Source organism: Chionomys nivalis, chromosome 7, assembly GCF_950005125.1.
Source record: "Chionomys nivalis chromosome 7, mChiNiv1.1, whole genome shotgun sequence".
NCBI classification, from domain to species: domain Eukaryota; kingdom Metazoa; phylum Chordata; class Mammalia; order Rodentia; family Cricetidae; genus Chionomys; species Chionomys nivalis.
The window spans coordinates 29,610,380-29,634,269 of NC_080092.1; the positions used below are offsets into that span (position 1 = coordinate 29,610,380).

The 23,890-nt window shown below is 43.7% G+C and overlaps 1 protein-coding gene across 5 annotated transcripts in view; it reads right to left on the reverse strand.

Moving 5' to 3' along the window:
• Positions 1 to 23,890, reverse strand: part of Sgcd (sarcoglycan delta) — a 919,076-nt gene that overhangs the window by 130,128 nt on the left and 765,058 nt on the right. For all 5 annotated transcript variants that reach the window (XM_057774534.1, XM_057774535.1, XM_057774537.1 and 2 more), the window contains 2 exons: positions 20,725 to 20,812; positions 12,759 to 12,878 (listed from right to left, as the gene is read on the reverse strand). In XM_057774534.1, the coding sequence (XP_057630517.1) occupies positions 12,759 to 12,878; positions 20,725 to 20,812 (208 nt within the window). The remainder of the gene's footprint in view (positions 1 to 12,758; positions 12,879 to 20,724; positions 20,813 to 23,890) is intronic.

Below are 23,890 nucleotides of genomic sequence, written 5' to 3' on the forward strand. Positions count from 1 at the left end.
GTCTGCCCAGCTCTGGAACATAACCCTTAATTTCCAATGCACAAACAGGAATCATATATTTACTTATGTGGATATGTGTGTTTAGGGGGGTGGTATGTTCACATGAGTACATGTTCCCATGGAGGCTAGGAGAGGGTGTTGGCTACCCAGAGCTGGAGTTACAGCAGTTGTGAGCCACTTGGTTTGGAACAGAACTTGGGTCCTCTGCAGGATCAGTGTGTGCACTCTGAACCATGGAGCTGTATCTCTAGCCTTTTATCTTAAAGTCCAAAGAACATTTTTAGTGCTGTTAACAATTTGACTGCATGTTCTTGTTACACATATGTCACTGCTACCTATTTGAGATCGTTTAAAGAGGAACTTTGGCTTTTGGTCCTTCTATTTACACAACTGGATTTGGTTTTCTGACCAGGATAGTTACTTCTCTTAGTGCCATGATCAAAATCCTGACTGAAGCAACTTAAAGAGAGAAGACACTATTTTGGCTCACTCTTAGAGGAGATCCAGTCCATCATGGCAGGGATGTCATGGTTGCAAGACAGTTCATGTCTGTTGGCACAGGAAAACAAGGCCAGGAAGCAGAGAAAGAGTTGGAACCAGAATTAGGAGACAGGCTTGAAGGCATGTGCTCAGTGGCCCACTTTCTTTAGCTAGGTTCCACCCACTGAAGGTTCTGTAACCTCTCAAAGAAGCTGATGGGGAGCCAGTGAAACCATGAGTCTGTGGCAGGCATTTGCCTCTAAACCATGGCAGTGATCGCTGTTAAAATGGTATGGGGTAGCCGGGCGGTGGTGGCGCACGCCTTTAATCCCAGCACTCGGGAGGCAGAGGCAGGCGGATCTCTGTGAGTTCGAGACCAGCCTGGTCTACAAGAGCTAGTTCCAGGACAGGCTCCAAAACCACAGAGAAACCCTGTCTCAAAAAACCAAAAAAAAAAAAAAAAAAAAAAAAAAAATGGTATGGGGTAGGAACAGTGAAAAATGTCATTCATATTTGGGACATAAACTGGACTCTGTACTGTGCTAAGTTCTCTGTGGAATATTATGCTAGTGCTTTTATTACCCCCACTTTATAAATGGTGGATCTGAAGCTTTCAGAGACTTAGAAGTTTATCTGAGGTCGTACCTTTGATCCTAGAAATGGACTCCAGTTAGCCTGTGCCCAAACATTGTAAACACATAACCATCCTGCCCTTCCATATCGTGCCCTCAAGGAGAAAAATCCCATGAATTCACCTCTACTTCCAGTCCTGAAGATTTCTGGATATTTTCTCTCTGCTCCCTCCTCTTTTCCACACTTGCCACCTTTCACACTATTCCTGGAGAAAGTGGGGTATGAATGGGGTCAAGATAAAAGGCGAGGATGTGGCAGAACTTTAGGCCAGGGTAAGTAGAGCAAGGAAGACAGAGCTGAAATGGCTATTGTCCATACTCTTTTCTCCTAATCAAAGAAGCAATTTTAAGTCCTTCCAATAAAAAAAAAATCAAATTAATTTCTTTCCCTATCCATGCACTTAGAGATCTCTGCTTATACTGTCACCTCATTAAATCTCTAGTGTCAGTGAACAAGCCTAACGTCCCTTTTGGCTTCTGCTGGAAAGGAAGAATGAACAAATGCCACACAGGTGACCTTTGGTGGCATAAACATGCTCCGTAACAGTCAGTGTAATTGATGATGAAGGAGACACTCTGCTGGGACTGTATGGGATGCTTTCTGCCCTGGAGGGCAGCCTGGCAGAGTCTCTCTCCTCATTTGAATATACTCAAATGAAAAGCTGGCAAGGAGAGAGAGCGGGCAGACAGTAAAACTGCCCAACAGATGCTTGTAAGCACATTGACTGTTGCTTTGTGGAGAATTCCCATCTTGTCGTTTCAAAACAACAAATCAGACAAATAAAAAACCCAAACCCCAAATATCCCCTTCCCTCAGTAAGCACTGTAATTGGTTGTCTTTAAAACAGCCAGTGGTGAACCTCATCAAACTCTTTAATCAAACTTGAAACCAGATACACGTGCTCCCCTCTCCCCACCCCACCCCACCCTCCCCCATCTGCAGACACCACAGAGGAGACAATGACAGAGCTCTGGGAAGGTCTGGTAAGGCAACAACGCTGCTGGGACAGCTGGGGACATTTACGCAGAACCATGAATCCATCACTCTCCTATTAAATCACAGCTCTCCGTTGCCAAAAGAAAAATTATGAAGGGCTCAGCAAACTCCTTTGCCTCATGCATCTGGAATTAACGCAAGCCTGAGGGAGGAACAGCTAAGACCCTGCAACACAGGAGGCCTGTACACTGGGACGTCGGTATGCACGAAACGAACAAGGCTACAGCCTCGACTTCTAGACTAGCTCTTTAAAAATACTTTCGTTTGAGAGTTATTCTCCGGACAGCATTTGTAATGAAACCCCATTTTTATTTCTCTATTGTTGAATTGTAGCTTTTCTCATTAACTGTATGTGGTTTATGAGGTCGGGGCTGTTCATCTGAAACTCTTCCGTGTTTGCCTTTCCTGCTCCATTATTTATGGGAAGATGTGTTTTTTTGTGATCCCATACATTATTCGTGCCTTCCCGTAAATAATAAACCAACTTTGGAACGAGGTACCACTGAAGCAGCAGAGAAGCAATGCTTCTGTTTAAATAGCCCATTCCCCTGCAGCGTATCTCTGCTAACGATAACTGAGCTAACTGCTCAGCGAGCAGTAGGAAGGTTCTGGAGAGTTTCCGGCTCTTTTGGCTTGTTATCTGAATGTTATTACTGTTTGATTGGTAGGCTCCCATGTCCTAAGGATCAATGTCTGAATTGTTTAATTCATAGAAGCTTATGCGAGGTACCAGGGTCCATTCTGCAGCAAAATCCTTTGCTGCTCTAATGCTTCCCTATCATTCTCTGATGTAATGGACACAAAGTAGGAACAGAGGGACTTGGGTTGTTGAAGGAGAAGTGGTCCACAATGAGTGATATGAAGAATGTGGTCAGCAATATGTGGTTATCAGTATAGCAGAAGCTGTATGTTTTATGCTAAAGACTATGAGTCCCTTCATTCTGCCATATGGGAAGGCAGAATGGAGTAAAAAGCCCAGAACCATAGAACAGGCCCCAGACTTCCAAAATGCAACAGGAGGACAGCTGAAGCCTTAGCAACTAGTCTTGAAGCCTCCTTCAGAGCAATGTCCAGAAGGCTGGGGACTGCCTGGGAAGGCCAAATTTGAAGAGCATCTCTGGGATACTGCTAGGGACCTGCTTGCAAGCCAGCTCCTCCTTGTCCATCTGTTCAAGCCAGGCAGCCCTCCTTCTGACCCCTCTGCTCAGTTGGCACCTCTCTTGGGCTTAGTGCCAGGCATTTCCCTGTGGACAGTGGACTTCTCCAAGGCAGAGTTCAAGTGCTAAACCTCAGGATATAGGAAGCTGAACATTATCCATCTCTGATCTTCAAACGTCTGCTGATGTCCCCAAAGCTGCATGACTCAGAGGGCTCACAGCACCAGGCACTTTTGCAACTCTCCTCCTCTTACTCCCTAGAACGTTTGGTTACCGATCAGCTTTCAGTAATTTTGTCCCAAAACGTTCTTTCCCAGGTATCCTCTTTCTTTCTTTCTTTCTTTCTTTCTTTCTTTCTTTCTTTCTTTCTTTCTTTCTTTCTTTCTTTCTTTCTTTCCTTCCTTCCTTCTTTCCTTCCTCCTTTCCTTTCCTTTCCTTTCCTTTCCTTTCCTTTCCTTTCCTTTCCTTTCCTTTCCTTTCCTTTCCTTTCTTCCTTCCTTCCTTCCAGTTTAGTCATTACAAACCCTTGGGGGAAGTTATTGCAGTATTGTTATCTAACTTGGGGACACACTTTCCCTTCCTTTCATGTTAATGTCATATTAACTGCAGGGCACTCAGATATTCAAGATCATGTGATCCACTCATGGAAGCATTACCGAGTACTCACTGGGTGTAAGGTACTGTTCTAGACTCCGATTAATGGAACATTCATGGAGTATCAAGTTCACATGCTAATGAGAAGGAACAGAGGACACGAACATCAATATGTACCCTGTCTCTCTAGAACTGGCCTAAAGAGCAACAAAACATCACAAAGTCACAGACAGGGAAGCAACAAGATGTTCATAAAATAACAAGACAGCAAATATTGGAGGTGCTGAACATGGTATTGTCTCTTATAGTCTACTAATTCTGCCACTGCGGCCGAACCATCTACAGATAATACTTCAAGTTTATTCTAATAACATCAATCTAAGCCAGGCAGTCACTCAGTAATAGAAATATTTATAATAGCTTTCTAAAGAGGGCAGGGAAGGTTTCTCTGGTAAGAGAACTGGATATTTGAGCCAGCCTGTCTCTGTAAAGCAGTTACAACTTGCCTTGTCTGGACCCTCAATTATTGTAACAAATATTTCCTGTTTTCCTTTTCCTAGCACTGCTCCTGACAATAAGACATCATTTTCCTTGGAGAACTATCCTGTCCATTTTTCCTGTGGTCTCCCTAACCCTGGCTGTAGCTGTGCCATCCTCTCCTAGCCCATCTCATCAACCTAGTCTTAGGGACTGGCCGAGGGAGAGGTAAGGACTTCAGGGGCATGGCATTAGGATTTCAGTTAGGGAGGTAAGCACTCCTTCTGCTCACCATCAGAGCTGAAGACAGAAGAGGAGCTTGGAAAGAACACACAAAGAGAAACAGAGATACTAGGTTTTAACCTCATTCTATGGGCTGCTGAGTGTAGCTTACAGGCAACCACCCTAGGGCTTTCCAGTTGGGTGAGGCAGTAGTTTTCCTAGCCTGTCTACATTTGTTTTTCTGTCTGTTTTTTTTTTCTGCCTGTCTGTTTCTGTGTGTGTGTGTGTGTGTGTTCCTACGTTGGTAAGGTATATGTATTGGTATGGAGGCTAATGGAGGATACCAAGTGTTCTTTACATTACTCAATATTTTTTTGTATGAGACAGGGCCTCTCCCTGAGCCAGAAGCTCCCTGCTTTTCAGTTAGCTCGTCCAATGATCTATGATCTCTGCCTCCATCAGCACTGGGATTAAAACCATCATAACAACACCCAGCTTTTTACATTGGCACTGGGGAATCTAAACTCAGGACCTCAAGTGCTCTTACCCACAAAGCCATCTCCTTAGTCTGAAGTGCTCTCTCTCACTCTGAATTGGGCTTATAGCACTGACAATGAAGTAAATTCTGAGTGATGAACTTCGGCGGCATCATTCAACACACGTGAGCTCTTTTCTTATGTCTTTCCCCAGCAACTTATACATAAAACCTGCTCCAAAGGTTTCTATTTAAAAACGTAAGGTTTCTAACATCTCTCCTACCTGAGATGGAGTTTAATGGTACCTTATCCTATCCACAGACAGTGTCTTATCTACTGGAATAGATTGAAAATGTAGAGGAGGGACAATTGTCTCCATGGCATCAGCACCAGAGAGTTGGTGATACACACACACACACACACACACACACACACACACACACACACACACTTTAAGACGTAGTAGTTCCACAAAAGCCAAATGTAAATGGGTACAAAGAGTACCAGCTGAGCGTCCTAAAAAAGTTAAACTTCAAGTCATATTTAAATTTCTATAATTTTTATGCTAATTCAAATGGCTTTAGATTTAATTAAAATTTCTTTTTCAATTGATAGTAATGTAACTTGGATAATTAGCATCAAGTGGCATCTAGAGGACATGTTTAAAAAACTAATCTAGAGTATAAATAGACCTAATTGACAATTACAATAGTACTTTATAATTATGCTCTGTTTATAAATGCTATAATGCACAATTCATTGTTCGATTAAATTGCTCTTTAATGAAAACTAAACGCATGTTCTCCCTGGTGTGGCCATGAAGATTTGTATTAAGTGCGAGGCCTGGCTTTTACGTTGTCTGTTTTCTTGCCGCTTTGGCTAGGCCATTCCTGTCCAATGTTTGATAAATATACTCTATGGTAAAAGATAAGCTTCATTATGCCTTGGCTCACATATTTATTTTATGCTTCTCTGGTAGATGAGTAGGTGGATCTCATCACAAACTGAGTATCTTTTGTTCCTGTTATAAAGAGAGAATCTTGTACTCCAGAGAACCCAAGGATGGCCGAAGTGCCAATGTTCCTGAGCAGAATGAACCTGGCATCTGAATGGAAGCATGGCCTTGAAGACTGGACTGGAAACGTGATTAGGAAGGTCATGGCTGCTGCCTTTGGAGGGGCAGGGAGTTCAGCAGAGGAGGCTTCAATTTCATTGCAGTGAGAGAAGCAAAGGGATATTCGAGATTTCCAAAAGAACCAGAAGACCAGAAGAGTCTACACCCCTGGGAATGTGGAACAGGAAGATAGAGGACACTTTAGGCAAAGAGTAAAGAGTGCATGACATTCTAAGTGGCATTCTGAGGGCATGACATTTTGTATATGGTTGACGTGGTCACTGTCATGTCAAAGAGCAATACCTCAGAGCCATGGAGAATTAGCAAGGTCTTCCTCAGATCAGGCTCAGAATGGGTAAGCCTTCCTCTAGTTCAAGTCCATTGTTGATGATTGGCCAGTGTGTACAAAAACTAGAAAGAGAAGTTTCCTCCACCCAGATTTTTACCACCTGAAATTGTTTGTTTACAGAAGCCTTTGAAGGCTATCCAGGCCCTCCCTCTGTGCCGTCCGTCATAAACGTGCTGGGGTTCTTAGCTGATGCAGTAGTTGGTGTCACTCAGTTAAAATGTGCAGAGTTCACCTGACCCCAGTCTTTCTGTACATAGGTCTTTGTTTCTGACCCTCACTACCCTCGTCAGGTTTCCAAACCCGAGCCAAGAAGGTTGTGGCAGGGGTAGATGTCCAGTAAAGTGACACGAATATTGTCCAGTAAGTAGGACTTTTATAGCTGTAGGATTTCACATGCAAATGTGAAAAAAAACTGAGGACTGGATTTCAGGGAAGCCCACAGATGTTAGCAGTGAAGTCAACTGGCTTACCAGGTGAGAGGAAAGGTCACCAAGGAAGGAGAGGAATAGAAAGCGGGGTGGGGGGAACAGCCAAAGGACTAGGAGAGCAGCACATCCCCAGAGGTGAAATAGAGAGTGATGCTTAGAAGCTTTGGACTCATTTTTCTTTCCTCTTGTGATGTTGACATACTGGAAGGCTGAGACCCCTGTGATGCAGATCACAGCCAGGAGTAAACAAGATCCTGACTTGGTCATTAGTGCTCTGTGGAATCGTGGCAGGATTTCAGATATCCACATCTCCATTGTAAAGAAAGAAGACAAGTGTGAATGATCCTAGTGAGGTGGATGTAAAGACCAAATCTATTTACTCATGAGAAGCAATGATAACACACCCCAGCCCTTCTCACTGAGTAAACAGTCCTGGTTCAACATTCATTAGTTGTATTCAGATGGTAGCTTTGCTGGGTCTCAGTGGTTGATGTTTGTCTGATCGAAAAGCTACCAGCAGAGCCACAGGGAAGGGATTTTCAGGTGATCACCTCAGGCTGGTGTTTTGAAAATTCTAGGATGCATCTGCATCAGTGGGAGGGCCTCTTAAATCAATTCTAATGCTGCAGTGTGCAGAGCTAATCCAGTTTACACCTCTAACAAAAAGACCACAGCTCTTCTTATACGCTGCTCCTTATATAAAGACTATACTGTACAGACTACCGTCTTAATGAGAGAGAGGAGAAACTACCATAGGAGGGGTTCGGTCAGGCAAAGCCTCCAAGACCAGAATTCAACTTGGGAATACATTTATTTCCAAGATCTGCTTACTTGTCTTGATTATGTCCTATTGTCAACTTGACACAGCTAAGAGTCAACCAGTCAAAGGGACCCTCAGCTGAAGAGTAGTCTGCATCAGATGGGCCCTGTGGAAATGTCTGCAAAAGACTATCTTGACTGGTGATGGATGTGCGAGGGCCTGTATCACTATGCCATCCCCTGACAGGTAGCTGTGGACTATATAAGAGTCCTAGCATAGAGTAAGCCAATAAGAGTGTTCCTTCATGGTTCCTGCTTCAGTTCCTGACATGATTTCCCTCGCTGATGAACTGTGATCTGCAGGTGTAAACCAAATAATCCTTTCCTCCCTAAATGGCTTTAATAAGAGTGTTTTACCATAGAAAGAGAACGCAAACTAGAACACCTGCAGGCACATAGAAGTGTGGCACCCCCTAACTTAAGAAGGCATGTTCTCTGCACACACGTGAAAGTGTGGCACCCCCTAACCTATGAAGGCATGTTCTCTGTACACATGTGGCACCCCCTAACCTATGAAGGCATGTTCTCTGCACACATGTGGAAGTGTGGCACCCCCTAACCTATGAAGTCATGTTCTCTGCACACATGTGGAAGTGTGGCACCCCCTAACCTATGAAGGCATGTTCTCTGCACACATGTGGAAGTGTGGCACCCCCTAACCTATGAAGGCATGTTCTCTGCACACATGTGGAAGTGTGGCACCCCCTAACCTATGAAGGCATGTTCTCTTCTGGCCTTGCTATGTATATAGTCTACTAGTCCCAGCTTACCTGAGATATGAATACTTTTATAAGTTCATAACCAATTTCCTTTGTGGAGTTACAAATATAGTACGTTCAAGTTCAGATCTTGAAATGTCTCCTGAAGCCCAAGTAGGCTACTAGAAGCCACCACCAACAAAATAAGTCCTTACATCCTCAATGCTTGCTTTTGTGCTATACATTCTACACTCACTGCATTCTGTGCTCCCAAGAGTGCTAAAAGCCAGGCCTCACAGGGAGGAGGAATAAGATATCTAGGAAGAAGTCATACCCACAGTCAAAACCACAGCTAGGTAAGCACAGAAACAAGTGGGAAAGCACTTACATAGAGTGTGTGAGGCCCAGGATCTAGCCTCAGCACCACAGAAAAAGGAAAGGAGCAAAAATTGGTTATTACTCATTTTACCCTCTTCTCTGTACACACACACACACACACTCACTCTTACCACTCATAAACACACACACATACACACCTATACATACACATGTGCACACACATATACACATACACACAAATACATACACATACACACACAGACTCACACACAGTGTAGTTCAAGGTCTCTCCTCTCTCTCTCTCTCTCTCTCTCTCTCTCTCTCTCTCTCTCGCTCTCTCTCGCATACACACACACACACACACACACCATGTTGTCCAGGGTGACCTGTAACTTACTATTAATATGTAGCCCAGGCTGGTCTTGAACTTACAATCATCCTGCTTTAGTCTCCCCAAATAAGAGCTGAGATTACAACTGTACACCACCACTCTGGCTCCCTACATCTTTTGCTTTAGACAGGTAGAAACTAAAGCTTAGTGAGAAGAGTCACCTTGAACAAGGTCACTCAGACCCTAAGAGGATGAGCAGAGATTCAAACCCAGTTGTGATAGCTGCTCCCCTGAACTACCCATCCAAACTCGGACCTCCCAAGAGCTTTCATGGTCTTACAAACTTCTCATTAAGCTGAAAATGAAATCGCCTACACATTTCATTCCACACCATATGGCAGAGTCCCAGCTGAGAGGAAGCTCATCTCTCCAGCATGCTAGTCCCTTTTCACTGGATGTGAGATTGGTGGGGTGGTCATTTCTGAATCTTTAGCACCATTAAAAGCAGGTGGATTCATTTTGATGTGTCCTTTCTAATTTTTCCAGAAACAATACTCCTAACGCTGGAGAATGGCAGATCTTATCAGCGGTTCTTCAGATGAAATATCGCCGCTAACAAGAACAAGTGATATCTTTGAAGTAACTGGAGACTATCATGTATCTGTATTTTAGTCTAACCAACTGTGGGACGGTGAGATTCAATATGACACCCTTACAAAGCTACATATGATAAGGTTAAGTCAACGTGTCTAGATATCTAACATTATTGTGAATCACTTTATTCTCTTTGCAAAGTTGGGTTATAACATGGTGACGTGAATCAAAAAGTATGAAGGAACTACTGGGGACAGCCAAATCCATGGTTACAATATTATCATATATAAAATACCACCATTCCATCTTCCTGCCAACTATTTCAGAGATGGTAACATACAATACCATTGAACAAGAGTAGAGTCTGAAGTTTTGTGTCCCCTAACACTCTCCAACCTACCACTAGTCTGGAAAGGTCATTTCTATACCTACAAACATAATTTCTGCCAGGTGAGAAGCACTCTGAACTGACAATTCACTCGTGGTAGAGACCACCAAGCTCGATGTCCACGACTGGAGATTTGAGCTTGGGTCTGACGATAATGCCCCATTTTCTCCAGAAAGTTTCTATACCTTTCCAAGCCTCTGTTTCCTCATCTTTAAGTAGGATTAGCAAGAGGACTCAACAAGGAACTGTGGTTTAAAGTGGCACACACCGTAACTAAAACAGCAGGCAGGGAAAACTTGCTCTCAGTCCTACTGAACTCCCTTGGCTCACAGCTCAGTGCAATTCTGCCACCTGCAAATTCAGGGTGGGAAGATGCTGCCTACCTCATACAGAGAAAGGACAAGTAAGAGATGGGAGAAGCCAGACGTGTTCGTGCGTGACAGCAATCACAGCTCTTACTCTGAGAGGCTGAAGCAGGACAAGTCAAGTTCAAAATCACACAGTTCACTAATGCACAATTATGTGTGGTACCTGATTAGAGCAAGTAGTCTACAGGCTCCAAAAAAAATTGTTCATTTCGGAGATATTAAAAAAGAGTTCTACATGGCCAGGCCTTCGGATCCAACTTGGGGACACATTTGCTACCAAGACCTGTCTCAACTGTGCCACTTCCTTTTCACTGTCAGTTTGTCCCAGCCTAGAGCCGTAGCGGACACAGAATTGAAATAATGAACCTCTTTTGATAATCGTCCAGTGTCTGTCATTTCCACTTTCAGCCCTCACCCGCATTCCAAAGCGACCTTGGTCTTTCAGCTATTATACATCTTGGAGCTGTGTAATTTCGGAACTTTGTTTTCTTTTTTTTTCCCAATCAATGAAAAAGCAGGGCTTGAAAGCCTGTTCTGTAGGGAGCTCCCATTCTGCAGCTGTGAACAGGAAGCCCCTATAAGAGAACGCAGCTGGATCGCTTTATATGTAAGTCACTGATGAGGGAATGGCCAGCCGCTTGTCTTCCTGCCTGTGCACTCTGCACTCTGGGCCCTCACCTGCACTTGGCCCCTTAAGGATGGTCACTTCAATTTTCTGACTGCTGAGCTGATGGCATGTTAAGACAAGGGGACAGGAGCCTAACTGCTCTAGAATGACTAAGGTTGAGTAGTAATTGTGTGTTTAAAATAAAGTGTCTGTGATAGTCAATGTTATGGTTTTCGTCTCTTTAAGAGACAAGCCACACCCACTCCTGGTGACCCCTGCCCTCCTCTCACCATCTTGATTCTCATGGTTCCTTTTGGCACGTGCTTCCCTCTCTCCCGCTCCCTTCTCTCTCTCTCATTTCTCTTCTTCTCCCCCCTTCCTCTAAGCAACAAATATCCAATTCATTCTGTATGATGAGTCTGTCCATGTGCCTTCTACTCACTGCCTGCCCGGGACCAGCCATCACTTGGGAATTGGCAGTCATCTTTGTCTGGGACTAGCTGCTCCCAGAGCCCGCTGCCTGCCTACTGCCACGGGGGACCTTGCAGCATTTTTAACAGTCATGACAGAGAAGCCAACAGGGACAACTAACCGACACTTGCAGGAGCTCATGGACTTTAAACCAACAGCTGGGGATCCTGCATGGAACCCAACCAGGCCCTCTGCATGTGGGTGACAGTTTTGTAACCTGGTCTGTTTGTAAGACCCCTGGCAGTGGGGGCAGGATCTATATCTAGCACATGAGCTGGCTTTTTGAAGCCCATTCTCTATAGTGGGATACCTTGCTCAGTCTTGACACAGGAGGTGAGGGGAGGGGATGCTTAGTCTTGCCTCAACTGAATGTGCCAGGCTTTGTTGATTCCCCATGGGAGGCCCTTACCGTCTCTGAAGAGTGAATGGGGGTGGGTGGAGGACAGATGGGGGAAGGGAGAGGAGGGGACAGAGAGGGAACTGAGGTTGGTATGTAAAATGAATAAGAAGAAAAAAGTATGTCCTACACGAACTTCCTTATATGAGCACACATTAAAACCCAAAGGTAATGGTTGAAATAGGAACCAAAATGAATTCAGGGTGTGAGAAAAGCCTCCCTGGGGAATCAGGGTCCATGCAGGTTAAACTACCTCACTGTAAAAGAACCTAGGAAAGTGGTCTTGTTTACACTTCTCCATCCTATTTGTGTTTGTGCTCTTATAACATTATACTAGGGAGTGTGTGGCTTAAAACATCTTCCTCCTCTGCCTCCTCCTCTTCTTCACAGTTTTGGAAGTTAGAAATTAAAGATTCAATATCAGTCGGATTGGTTTCTGAGACAGGCTAGGTACAGACAGCCAAATTCTTGTATTTTTATAAGTGAGGGAAGGAAAAGAACAAGGGACACGCATGAAAAGTGAAGAAGGGAAGAAGGAGAAAGAGGAATGGAGGAGAGGGGAGGAGAATGCAGACTTCCAAATAATCACTTTCTTCATTTCTTCAAAAGGGACCTCATGTTACTGATAAAAGCTCCAATCAGCTTCAGGGATGGATTTTGTGATAAAGGTGCAATCTCCAAGTATTGTCATACAAGAGGGTTAGAATTTTAATATGTGCATTCGGGGAAGGCACAAGCCCTCAGTGGATGGCACCGTGTCATTCTCCCTTCAAAATATACATGGTAGCATCCAGCCAATTACGTATTTAAACTCTCTCACCTAAGACTCGCAATCTCTCCGCTCCCACGACCACTTCATTGTCATCTGCAGAAAAGAGCAATTTTCCAGAAACCGTTTTTACTTCAAACTTTTTGCCATAGGCTTCCACAGCCTTCGGACCTAAGAGGGCGAGAGAAAGAAAGAGAGGAGGAATACATTAGCTTCATCGAATTTGACTACAAAAGCTTTTCATAGGGCATAGGCGCTCCCCGGGACTGTGTCTGATTTTAATGTTAAGTGGATTGGTTTTCTGAAGCCGGCTGTGGAAATCAGTGTCTTGGCTACATCTCATCTTGTCAATTGCTTTTAATCACATGGTCCTGGCATGTGGGTTTAGAGGTCATCCTATTTTCCTCATCCCAATGCTTCAATGAGATTTCCCTCTATTAGCCTCAAATTAGTGTCAAACACTTGGGGCTTTTGATCAAAAGTATCGGACCCAGAGCATCATCATCTCTTGTGGAGCTAACCATCTTCAGCTAGTTGTCAGTAGCAGAAAGTGTCCTCATAACCTGAGCTGAAATGTGTGTGTGTGTTTATACCCTTGACCCACTAACTGACACGGAGACAAATCTATTTCCTCAGTATACAGATACTTTCCAAGTAGAAATGACTATATTATAATTAATTCCCTTACATGTTCAGTATCTTATATAGTATAAATTAGTTTAATAAGAAATATGCTTTGAACTCATTGTGTGCCACCGGATGCTGTTCTTGAACACAGATATACTACAGTGGTGCATGAGGGTGGGCTCTGGTCTCATCACACCTGTATCCTGATGAAGCCAGACTTACACAGATTCAATTTAGTTTTTTAAAATTTTTATTTAATATTCAGGAGGATGCTTATATGTTTTTCTTTGGGTTCATCTTCTTATTTAGCTTCTCTAGAATCACGAATTATAGTTTCAATGTCCTTTATTTATGGCTAGAAACCAAATATGAGTGAGTACATCCCATGTTCCTCTTTTTGGGTCTGGCTTAACTCACTCAGGATAGTGTTTTCAATTTCCGTCCATTTGTATGCAAAATTCAAGAAGTCACTGAGGCAATGGGGATGTTCTATCAGGAACTCACCAAGGCCAGCTGGCCGGGGTCTGAAAAAGCATGGGACAAAACCAGACTCGCTGAACATAGCGGACAATGAGGACTACTGAAAACTGAAGAACAATGGCAATGGATTTTTGATCCTATTGCACGTAATGGCTTTGTGGGAGCCTAGGTAATTTGGATGCTCACCTTAATAGACCTGGAGGGAGGTGGGTGGTCCTTGGACCTCCCACAGGGCAGGGAAACCTGATTGCTCTTTGGACTGAAGAGGGAGGAAGATTTGATTGGGGGAGGGGGGGAAATGGGAGGTGGTGGCGGGGAAGAGGCAGAAATCTTTAATAATTAAATAACCCCCCCAAAATAAATAAACTCAGGTCTTCCACAAGAAAAAAAAATTATTTAATTATTTATATTTTATGTATGAGAGCTCTGCATGTATTCCTGCATGCCAGAAGAGGGCATCAGACAGAAGGGGGCATCAGACAGAAGAGGGCATCAGATCCTATTATAGGTGGTTGTTGAGCCACCGTGTTGTTGCTCACGATTCCATGTGGAACTGAACTTAGGTCCTCAGATCCTCTGGTTCTTACCCACTGAGCCATCTCTCCAGTCCCCAGATTCAATCTATTAATGCCTCAGAAACCTCTAGATCTTTACTAAGAAAGTGAGCTGGTTAACATAGTTGAGGTTCTGACAAGAGTGGCCGGAGCCTGTCTAAGCTGGGACTTCCCCGGCACATACATTTTAGGGGCTCCCAAAAGCTGGTCTGTATGAAAGCATCTGAGTAGCAAGGTCATCTTTACTTGAATCCAGCTCTGATCAAATAGAGTCTATCTTTTGGTCTATCTTGTAGTCAAATTTGCAGGTAAAGTCAACACACATTATATCTTCCTAAAGAAGTCACTGGGATTCTGATGTTGATCTTGTTTGCTTTCTTCTAGGAAATTTTCAAGAGACTATTATTTAAAATAAATAGCTACAAGAGGGTCAGCAGACTACACCTGCAGGGACCCAAGAATCTTTAGCCATTACAGGGAAGAAGAAAGCACTTTTCACACAAATACAGGCATAGGGACAAAACCCTGCAAGGATTTACAGTGAGATCTAGGCTCACGGTGGTCTATTGTCAAGGGGGTGAGGCTTAAGCAAGCAAGATTTAGAGGAGTATTTTCAGGGTGTGAGAGTAATTTTGTGGTTGGCTATCCTAATAACTCTCATCTAGAAGTAGGACAGAGCTATGCAATGCTAAAATGGTATCGGCTAAAAAACAGTCTCTGATTTCACCTGGGAGGAGGGTATGTGGGGTGTTGATGTCTGGAGAAGGCTGATCCTTTTCCTCTATGTTCAGAAATGATGAGAGAGAGAGAGAGCTAGATATATATAGAGAGAGCTAGATTATGTATTTGTGTATGTGTGTACACCTCTCCCATATATATATATATTGATGGCTCCATGCATCTTGGTCTCGAAAGGACCCTACCTAGGAAGCTTTGTGAAATTAAGTTTAGACTGCGGTTTGGCTATTAGAACCAGAACTGCTCCTGTATATCGGCGATGATGGTCTATGCCAAAGTATGGGACTTAGAGACAAAGCTCCCCCCCCCTCCGTTTGGCATTGTGGCTGTAGACAAGTCATTTCATCATTCTGTTTCTGTGTGTGAACTGAACGCTCATTATCTCCTCTGTGGGTCTCATGGAAAGACTGCAAAGGTCAGATGACATTGAATTCATAAAATGAACTTTGGAGGCACAAAAATGCCATGCATTGTGGTGATCGCTCCACTGGATATTGTTGTCACCTTCATCATTGCCATTAGCAGCATTTGTCTACAGCGATGTCTATGACGTATTGAACAGCACTAACGATGAGTGCCTCTTAGCCCGCTCACATACTCACATTCAGTTGGTTTTCCAGGACACTCACACTGACTCTCTAACTTGAAAAAGGTTCACAGAAAAGGTTCCTTAATGAGCCAGAGACTGAAGCGGCAGAGATCATACAGAATCTACAAGCATCGTGAGTCCTGGAGATGCTCTTGTCTGGTTGCACAGGAAAAGAAAAGCACTGTGAGCCTACTGCTTTCTCAAGGTCACTGTCCGAGCAAAGGAGAATCCAAGAATGGGATCCAGTTCTCAGAATGCCACATGGAGCACAAAGTAGATCTTTTTGTTTAAGAAGGTGAGGAGGGCTTGAATCAGCATGCCCAAGACTGCAAGGTGATAAGATTTTAGAGAAAGAGGAAATATAGAAAGCAATGGCAAAGAACCCAAGGAAATCTTAAAAAATGACAATGTGTTAAGGATTTAGAGTACGGACTCCTCTGTGAGTTATGATGGAGCTATCTTATTGATGCCACTAAAACTTGAAGTGAAATCTATACTGTTTGTTAATTCCAGAAAGATAACATTGTTTCATGAGAAGGAAACAGAAAATGGAAGAGACAAAATGCCAGTGAAAAGTGAATAGACAACCACAGGATGACCATAGATGGGTAAGGGCAGTCTGCCCACTCCAGATCTAGTCATATGGAGATAAAGACAGTGGGAGACAAATGCTTGGCCTTGGCTTCCATGAACCTGACAAGATTCTCAGGCATAGTGCCAGGGGTCCTGTGTATAGCTTGAACTCACTGTGGACTCTGGAACGATGTGTGAGACTTACAGGGGGGTGGGCAGAATGAAGAGACCATAACAATCACAGCATACAAAGCACAATTAGGTTATCTTACTCTTCAGGAAACCACAAAATATGAAATAGAATTTCTCAAGGGCCAGAATCATTTGCCAACACAAAGCACGGCAAAGCACAGCTTTAGCCAAAGGTCCTCACAGTGACTGCTGGCTAGCTGTGCAGACCGCTTTGACCTTTGTTGGGTTTCCCTGGGATTGCCAAAATTCCATGGTTATGGCTGGAGTCTTAAAAGAAGACTCTAGAGCGAAGGTCTGGTAGCATTGGACACTGTTTGAGAAGCCCTCCGTGAAGCTAAAGCTGTTTGGGGGATAGAAAATCAGCATGACTTCCAACTTGAAGCCTCCTTCAGTTAATACCTTTCCATGGGTGAAAGTCTGTGTGCGACGACTCAGTTTCTTCTCCCCAACTGGGAGGAGAATGGTGTAGAACATTATTTTAAGGTGTGATACCTTTGTTTATACTCTAGGACATTTGTTTAATGATGAGAAGTCATGATGTTTTGTTTAGACTGCATTTGTTTAACTCTGTGAAGCTGTGATTCTTTGCCTGTCTACAGCACCTTATGGTCCTAAAAAAAGAGCTGAATGGCCATTAGCAAGGCAGGAGCAAGGATAGGCAGGGCTGGCAGGCAGAGAGAGCATAAATAGGAGGAGAAATCTAGAAAAAGAGGGAACTAGATAGAACAAGGAGAGGAGGACATCAGGGGCCCTCCACCCAGCCAGCCACAGAGTAAGAATGCGAGCAAAATAATCAGAAGAAAAGAAAAAGTCCAGAGACCAAAGGGTAGTCAGGCTAATTTAAGTTAAGAAAAGCTAGCTAGAAACAAGCTGAGCAAAGGCCGGGTATTCATAAGTACGACAAAGTCTCTGAGTGTGTTTATTTGGGAGCTGGGTGGCAGGACTCCCAAAAGAGCTAAAGTAAAAGAGTGATAAAACAACCAACAACATTTTGGCATTCCAATGTGGGGCTAGAGGGAAAGAAAACCCACTAACAGGAGAAGGCAAAGCATCACAGGTGTAGGTACTGTGGCCACCAGGAATCCGAAGACTGGAAAAGCCTAGTGCTTTTTCTTTGGGACCAGGACCCTTTTCCCTCCTAAAGCTGTTCTCCTTACAGGTTCCAGTATTGCATAGATGGATTGTGCTAAGATACTCAAGCAGTAACATCGTGAGTCAAAATGCACCAGTGCCTTGGCTTGAGTTCTAGCCCTGGAAATAATGCTTCATGCAAAAAAAGAGGAACTGAACTTAGAACATGGGGCATTCTGGTGGACTTCCGGGATTTTTCCCAGGTAAACTCAAGACTTTAGAACGCTCAGGATTGCAACTCTTGGGAGACACGAGGAAGAGTGTATCCCATATACCAGGAATTAGAGAGCATTCTTTTTACCTCTTTTTGTTTTTCCAGAATTAGTTTTTCTTGTTGCTCATTTTAAAAGAAAGGATTGCTGTCTTCCCGCTCCTAAGAGGGACTAATCAGGAATGGGTACTAAAAGATTACTGGAAAGCAAGAGAAGAAAGAGAGGAAGAGAGAGGGAGGAAAGAGGAGCGACGAGAGGGTCTAAGGGGGTGGGAGGGAGAGAGGGGTAGGGTAATGGAGAGGAAGGGGATAAGAGAAGATAAGGAAGGGGGGATAGGAAGAAAGAAGAAAGCAGAGAATGGATGAAGGAAGTAACGAGGAGAGAGAAGTGTTGGGAAGAAAGAAGAGAAGATGAATATGGAGAGGGAGAGTTTGAAAAGAAAAGGAAGATGAAGAGAGAAAAAGAGAAAAGGGAGAAGAGAGAGGAGGGGAAGGAGATGGAAAGAGACAGAGGCGGGCTCTCTTTAAAGGGATAGCAGTCATTTTCAGCTTTACAAAGCACAACCTTTCAAGTAAACCAAATCTCCTACTGCAGATAAATGACGACTGATCAACAGGTTGGATCTGTTCTTTTTGAGCCCTGGGATGTGGGCGCTGGAGGTTGGATTTATCTTTCTCCCGGAGGCACTTTTCACACATGCTGCTTAAATCACTGCTTAATGCAGCTGTTTATTTAATTATTTAGCACCGGTGACTGGAGACCAGATGTTATATAAGCAAAGCCTAAAGTCCAGATGCTGGCTATAACAGGGTGTTTGTGCATCACAGGCTCTACGGGGCAGCATTTCCACAGAGCCAGAAGCTTCTCAGCTGTGTATGGCCCAGTCCACCTCAGGGCTATGCAACTCCTGACATCCATCTGCTGCTTTGCTGGGGGGAAGGGAAGTAGGGCTCTGTGCAAAGGTACCTGGTTCCTTGTGAGTCGGTTACTAGTGAACCTTTGGAAATTTTACTCATGGTAATGTTTTGGGGGGCATTTGGGATACTGTCCTCTCAAAAATCCATCTGGTTGCTTTTCTCTGAGCCTCAAAGTCAAATGGCCTTTTCTTCTGGAGGTCTAAGAATGCCGTTCTGACCCACACTTTCCCCTTCCACTGTGTCGTAGACAATGCCTCTCTGTTCGTCACGTCTTGAAAACCTACAGAGGGTGCATTGATCACGACCACTCAACACATGGCTGTGTCCATGAGGCCCATGCTTATCAGGGGAGTCATTATCATGAACAACCAATCCTTGTTTAAGTTGCAGAAATTCAAAGCTGCAAACCTAGCGGGCATTTCCCACGACATGGCTGTTAGAAACAGATCTTCTGTACAAAAAAGAGCCACACATATACAGCCTGTGGACACATCTGGAGATTGCAGTTAAGTTTGGCTCAAAGACATCAAGTAAAGAGGACTAAGCTTCCCATTACCATTAAAGATCCTTTTTCTAGGACTTGGGGAAATGGCTCAGATGGTAAAGTGCCTACTATGCAAGCACTGAGGACCCGACTTTGGATATCTAATTCCCATGTAAAAGCTAGGGGCATGCCAGCTGTGTCTATAACCCCAGGGCTGGCATGATGGGGGATGGAGGGTCAAAATAAGCAAAATTTCCTAATTGGCCATCCAATTATACTCACATAATACACACACACACACACACACACACACACACTCCCTCTGCTCTTGGTTTAAGTATAGCTAGCCTTCCTCCCCTATTGAAAAGGTAACTTGGGTAGTACAACTCTTTGCCCAAATTAAAAACAGCCAGTTCCATCCTAGGGCCTATGATTTCCAAAACCATGGGCTTTTGTTTCTGATTACAGTACCAGGCATTAAATTCCTTCCTGAGAAACAGGGCCTATCCAGTCAGAAAGCAGTTGGTTACCTGCTTGTGTTACCGCTGCACGAGAAGGCACATCTTTGTAGGCCAATATTGCAGCATGCAGGGTCATACCACCAAACTGCCTTCTAGATGTTATTTATCTTATACCCACAGACCACTCTCACGTTTTGTCAGAGAGGTTTCTTTTGGTTATGGGAAGCCATCAGTGGAGAGGTTCACAACCGGCCAGAACATGCTAAAGAAAGACACTGAGTGCTCAGCCCCAAAGGAGACATCTCTATCAACCCTTCCTCCACCAAGACTCAGGGATCATCGCAGAAGATGTGGTCAAAGTGAAGTAAGAGCTGGAGGATAGGGAGGAGTGCTGAGAAATGTCTTCTGGATGCAACAAGGATGTCACACTTATGAACCGAGAGAGGTTCCCTGCACAAGACTATAGAAGATCAAGCCAGAACAAAAAAGAGCATAGATGGCGTACACAATCTCTAGGCCCCACTACTTACTAGGGAACTACAAACAGTAGACAGTTGCTAGGGGAGAGATATTTTTTTTTTGAACATGTGGCCACTGGTAAGTTTTCCATCATTCAGTGAATAGCCCCCTATCTGCATATGTATGGGCAACACTTGCTGGAATTAGTAGGTTATTAAAATTAAATTGGGTGGGAGTATGTTAGGGAGAGTTGGAGGGAGGAAATGAGACGTATATAATCATACCTCACTGTATATGTGGATGAGAGTCTCAAAAATGAACAGAAAAGTTTAAAAGGAGATTTCTTGGTTGAGCACCAGTTGAAGCAGCTGGCTTGTGTTTAGGGGTCACATTCTACTAAAAACAGTTTTTCTGCAAAAGCAAGCACCATGGTACTTGGTAAGTTAAACATGTGAATAGATGGGTAGAATCAGAGGTTACCAGCTGGATTTTCTTTCTTTACACAGCAGGGTCAGCAGGCCCTTGTTGAACTGCAGGTAGATCTCACAGGACAGTCTGCTTTGCCTAGGTGCTCAGATGGATCAGTTTTCCTTCTCTTACCTGTCACCAGCCGAGTCAGCACTTTCGTCTGGTCATTGAGAATGTTCACTGTCACGTTCCTGGCAGATTTGAAGTAGAGGGCATTACCCTGTAATAAGAAAATGGAAGACACATATGAAGGTGGCAGGTCACTGCAATCAAGGGACTGTGATCCCAGTTCTTCCGGGGCTGACCTGGTTCTTGACAAGCTCTGACTGATGATACATCTTGGTTTTAGAAATCGTGATAGTTGATGGGCACACAGTTAACAGACATTTTCTCTAAAGAGAGAGACTTCCAACACACATGTGCACCCCCATGCACAGGCACAGGCACAGGCACACATGCACATATACACACACATACACACATACATGCACACACACAATTGAATAAGAGAGAGCTGAGATATATAGGATTTTTTATTTTTTTTGGCGTCTTAGTGTAGAAAAGAGTTAGTCTTGTAGCACAGGAGCAGCTGATCACCTTCCAGCCATGTCCCTTCTGGATTCCAGTTTCTCCAGAGGAACCATGCAGCTCCCAAAGAGAAGATCTGAAAGGTGAAGTGAAAACCTTCCTGTCAAGAGAATTCTCTATGCAAATGCTGATGGCAAACATGAAGAACCTGGGAGATCATGGTGTGGAGACCCAGAGAGACAGCTGAACCGAGCTCTTGGGAGCTCACTGGCTCTAGGACTCTAGACCAACAGCAGGGGAGCCTGTATGGGAACAATTGCATGTGGGTGACAGTTGTGTAGCTTTGTCTGTTTGGAGGGTCCCTAACAGTGGGCCAGAATCTGTCCCTGATGCATGAGCTGGCTGTTTGGAACCCCTTCTCTGAGATAGGATGCCTTATTCAGCCTTGATGCAGTGGCGGGGAGCTTGGTCTTTCCTCAACTTGATATACCATGCTTTGTTGACTCCCCATGGGAGGCCTTATCCTTTGTGAGGAGTAGATTGGCGGAGGTGGGGGGAGGTGATGGGAGGGAACAGAAGGAGGGGGGAGGGGAGATTGTGGTTGGTATGTAAAATAAACGATTTAAATTTCTTAAAATGGTGGGGGGGGGAGGAGAACCTGGGAGAGATGACATCCTTAGGTAAATCTCTGCCTGCCCATTTTTCCTGTTCTCCTTCCTAGGGCTCTTTTCCTTCAAATACTCTGGGCCACCTTTATCATGTCGGACTCCATATTCCTCTTCCACACTGTGCTTCTTTCCTCCTTTTGAACAAAATTCAAAACAGGACATAGCATACTGTTATGAAAAGCCTGCTCCTAAACCTTGTGGGATGTGTGATCTCTGCTGACACTCCTCTCCTCTGCCATCTTGGTCCACAGTCTGTCTTCAATAGGTGCACCAGGAGGCGTGGCTCTATGCCAAGAAAATGTCACCATGGTCGTACATAATCTTTGGATGTTACATTGCTCTCATTTTACATTTAAAATCTTATGCAAACTTAATGTGTCATAAAGTATGAAGTTCTTCTGTCTTTCTCATTTAAAAGGTAAGAAACCCAAATAAAAATGAATAAAGAAGCCAACAAAAACCAAACAACAACAAAGTGTTTTTTTTTAACATAAGCACTTCAAAGCCATGACTTGTCAATTTCTGGTTCAGAAATTTTCCTTTTAATAATACCTGCTGGTGGCATCAGTTGTTTGCTACTGGAAGAATTAAAAAGAACTTAGCAGTGAGTTTTGTCTAAATCTGTCATTGAATGGTATGTGCCTCCCACAAAATTCATTACTACAGCACTGTAATGAATCTTCTCAAATGTTATAAAAGGAAAAAGGAAACCATTCTGTTAGACAGACAAACTGAGTCTGTGCATCAAAATCCTGGGTTTATTTATTTATTTATTTATTTATTTTTTTTTTTTTTTGAGACAGAGCTTCTTTGTGTAGTCCTGCATGTCCTGGAACTCACTCTGTAGTCCAGGCTGGCCTTGAACTCTGTGATTTGCCTGCTTTGCTTCCCACATGCTAGGATTAAGGGAGTGTGCCACCACTGCCTGGCCAAAGTCTTGCTTTCTAATGGATACAAATTTACTGAATAGAGAACTATGGTAGTGATTTAGGTGCACAAAATGTTTGAGGGGCCTTCCTGATGCGTGGGAGTAATTTGTAACTTTGGGCTGAGCAGTGAGAGGCATTCTAGACTTCCTGGAGTAGCAGGCACTTAGGAAGGCATTCAGAAGGAGCAGAGGCATGGTCTTAGCATGTTGAAAAGAAAAATCAATGTCAGGTAGGTAGTGTGGGTTGGGTGTCCAATGTATTTTTCCTGTGTGCTTCATGAGGATAGGGATTGATTGATCACCAAGCCCAACCTAGTATCTGCTTATGACAGAAAAAAAACAAAAACAGTAGGAGCAACAGCTAAAACCAAGGCCAGAGTTAGGTTTCTCCCTTGGAAGAGAGGGGAGAACCTGGCTGCCAACAGAAACCCACAACCTGGACTCACAGTGTCTCTCACCTAAGGCAAGTTGCTAAAATGAATTGCTAAACCCCATGACCTTTAGGCCATTAGGAAACAGTTAACCTTGGATGTGAGCTAGGGACTAGTTAGTGTCTGAGGTAGAGAGGATGACTCCTAATTCATCAAGTAACATGGAATCAGTGTAATCTCTACAATGGCTTAAAGCTTAAATTTCCTCCTGATGTAGAAAAGTCTTTATCTTTAGTTTAATTCAGTCAGAAGCACACAGGACATACATACATACACACACACACACACATATATATATACACACCACACACACACACACACATATATATATATATACACACCACACACACACACACACATATATTCTACAAGGAAACAAATATTAGACTAAAATAGTTTTGCCATCGCTTCTAGTAGCATTTATTAGCTCTATTTAGATCTCAAAAACATTGAAATGAAGTCTGAATTTGGAAAAATGGAACCAGGACAGGGGGTGACAATTCCAGAAGTAAATGCTCTAAACTAGTTTTTCATGCATTTGTCAAACTGGCTCTATAGAGAAAAGAGTTTCCTGGAACCAGGAAGCTAGGTACCCCGACTACCATGTGACCCTGAGAGCATATGTTGTAGCCTTGGCATTCTCTGCCATCAATACCAGTGTCACTATGAAGCTTATCAATACCATGGTTGAGCAATTACTTGTACTGGATATTCAGTAGGAGACCTGAAAAGCAGCTAATTTC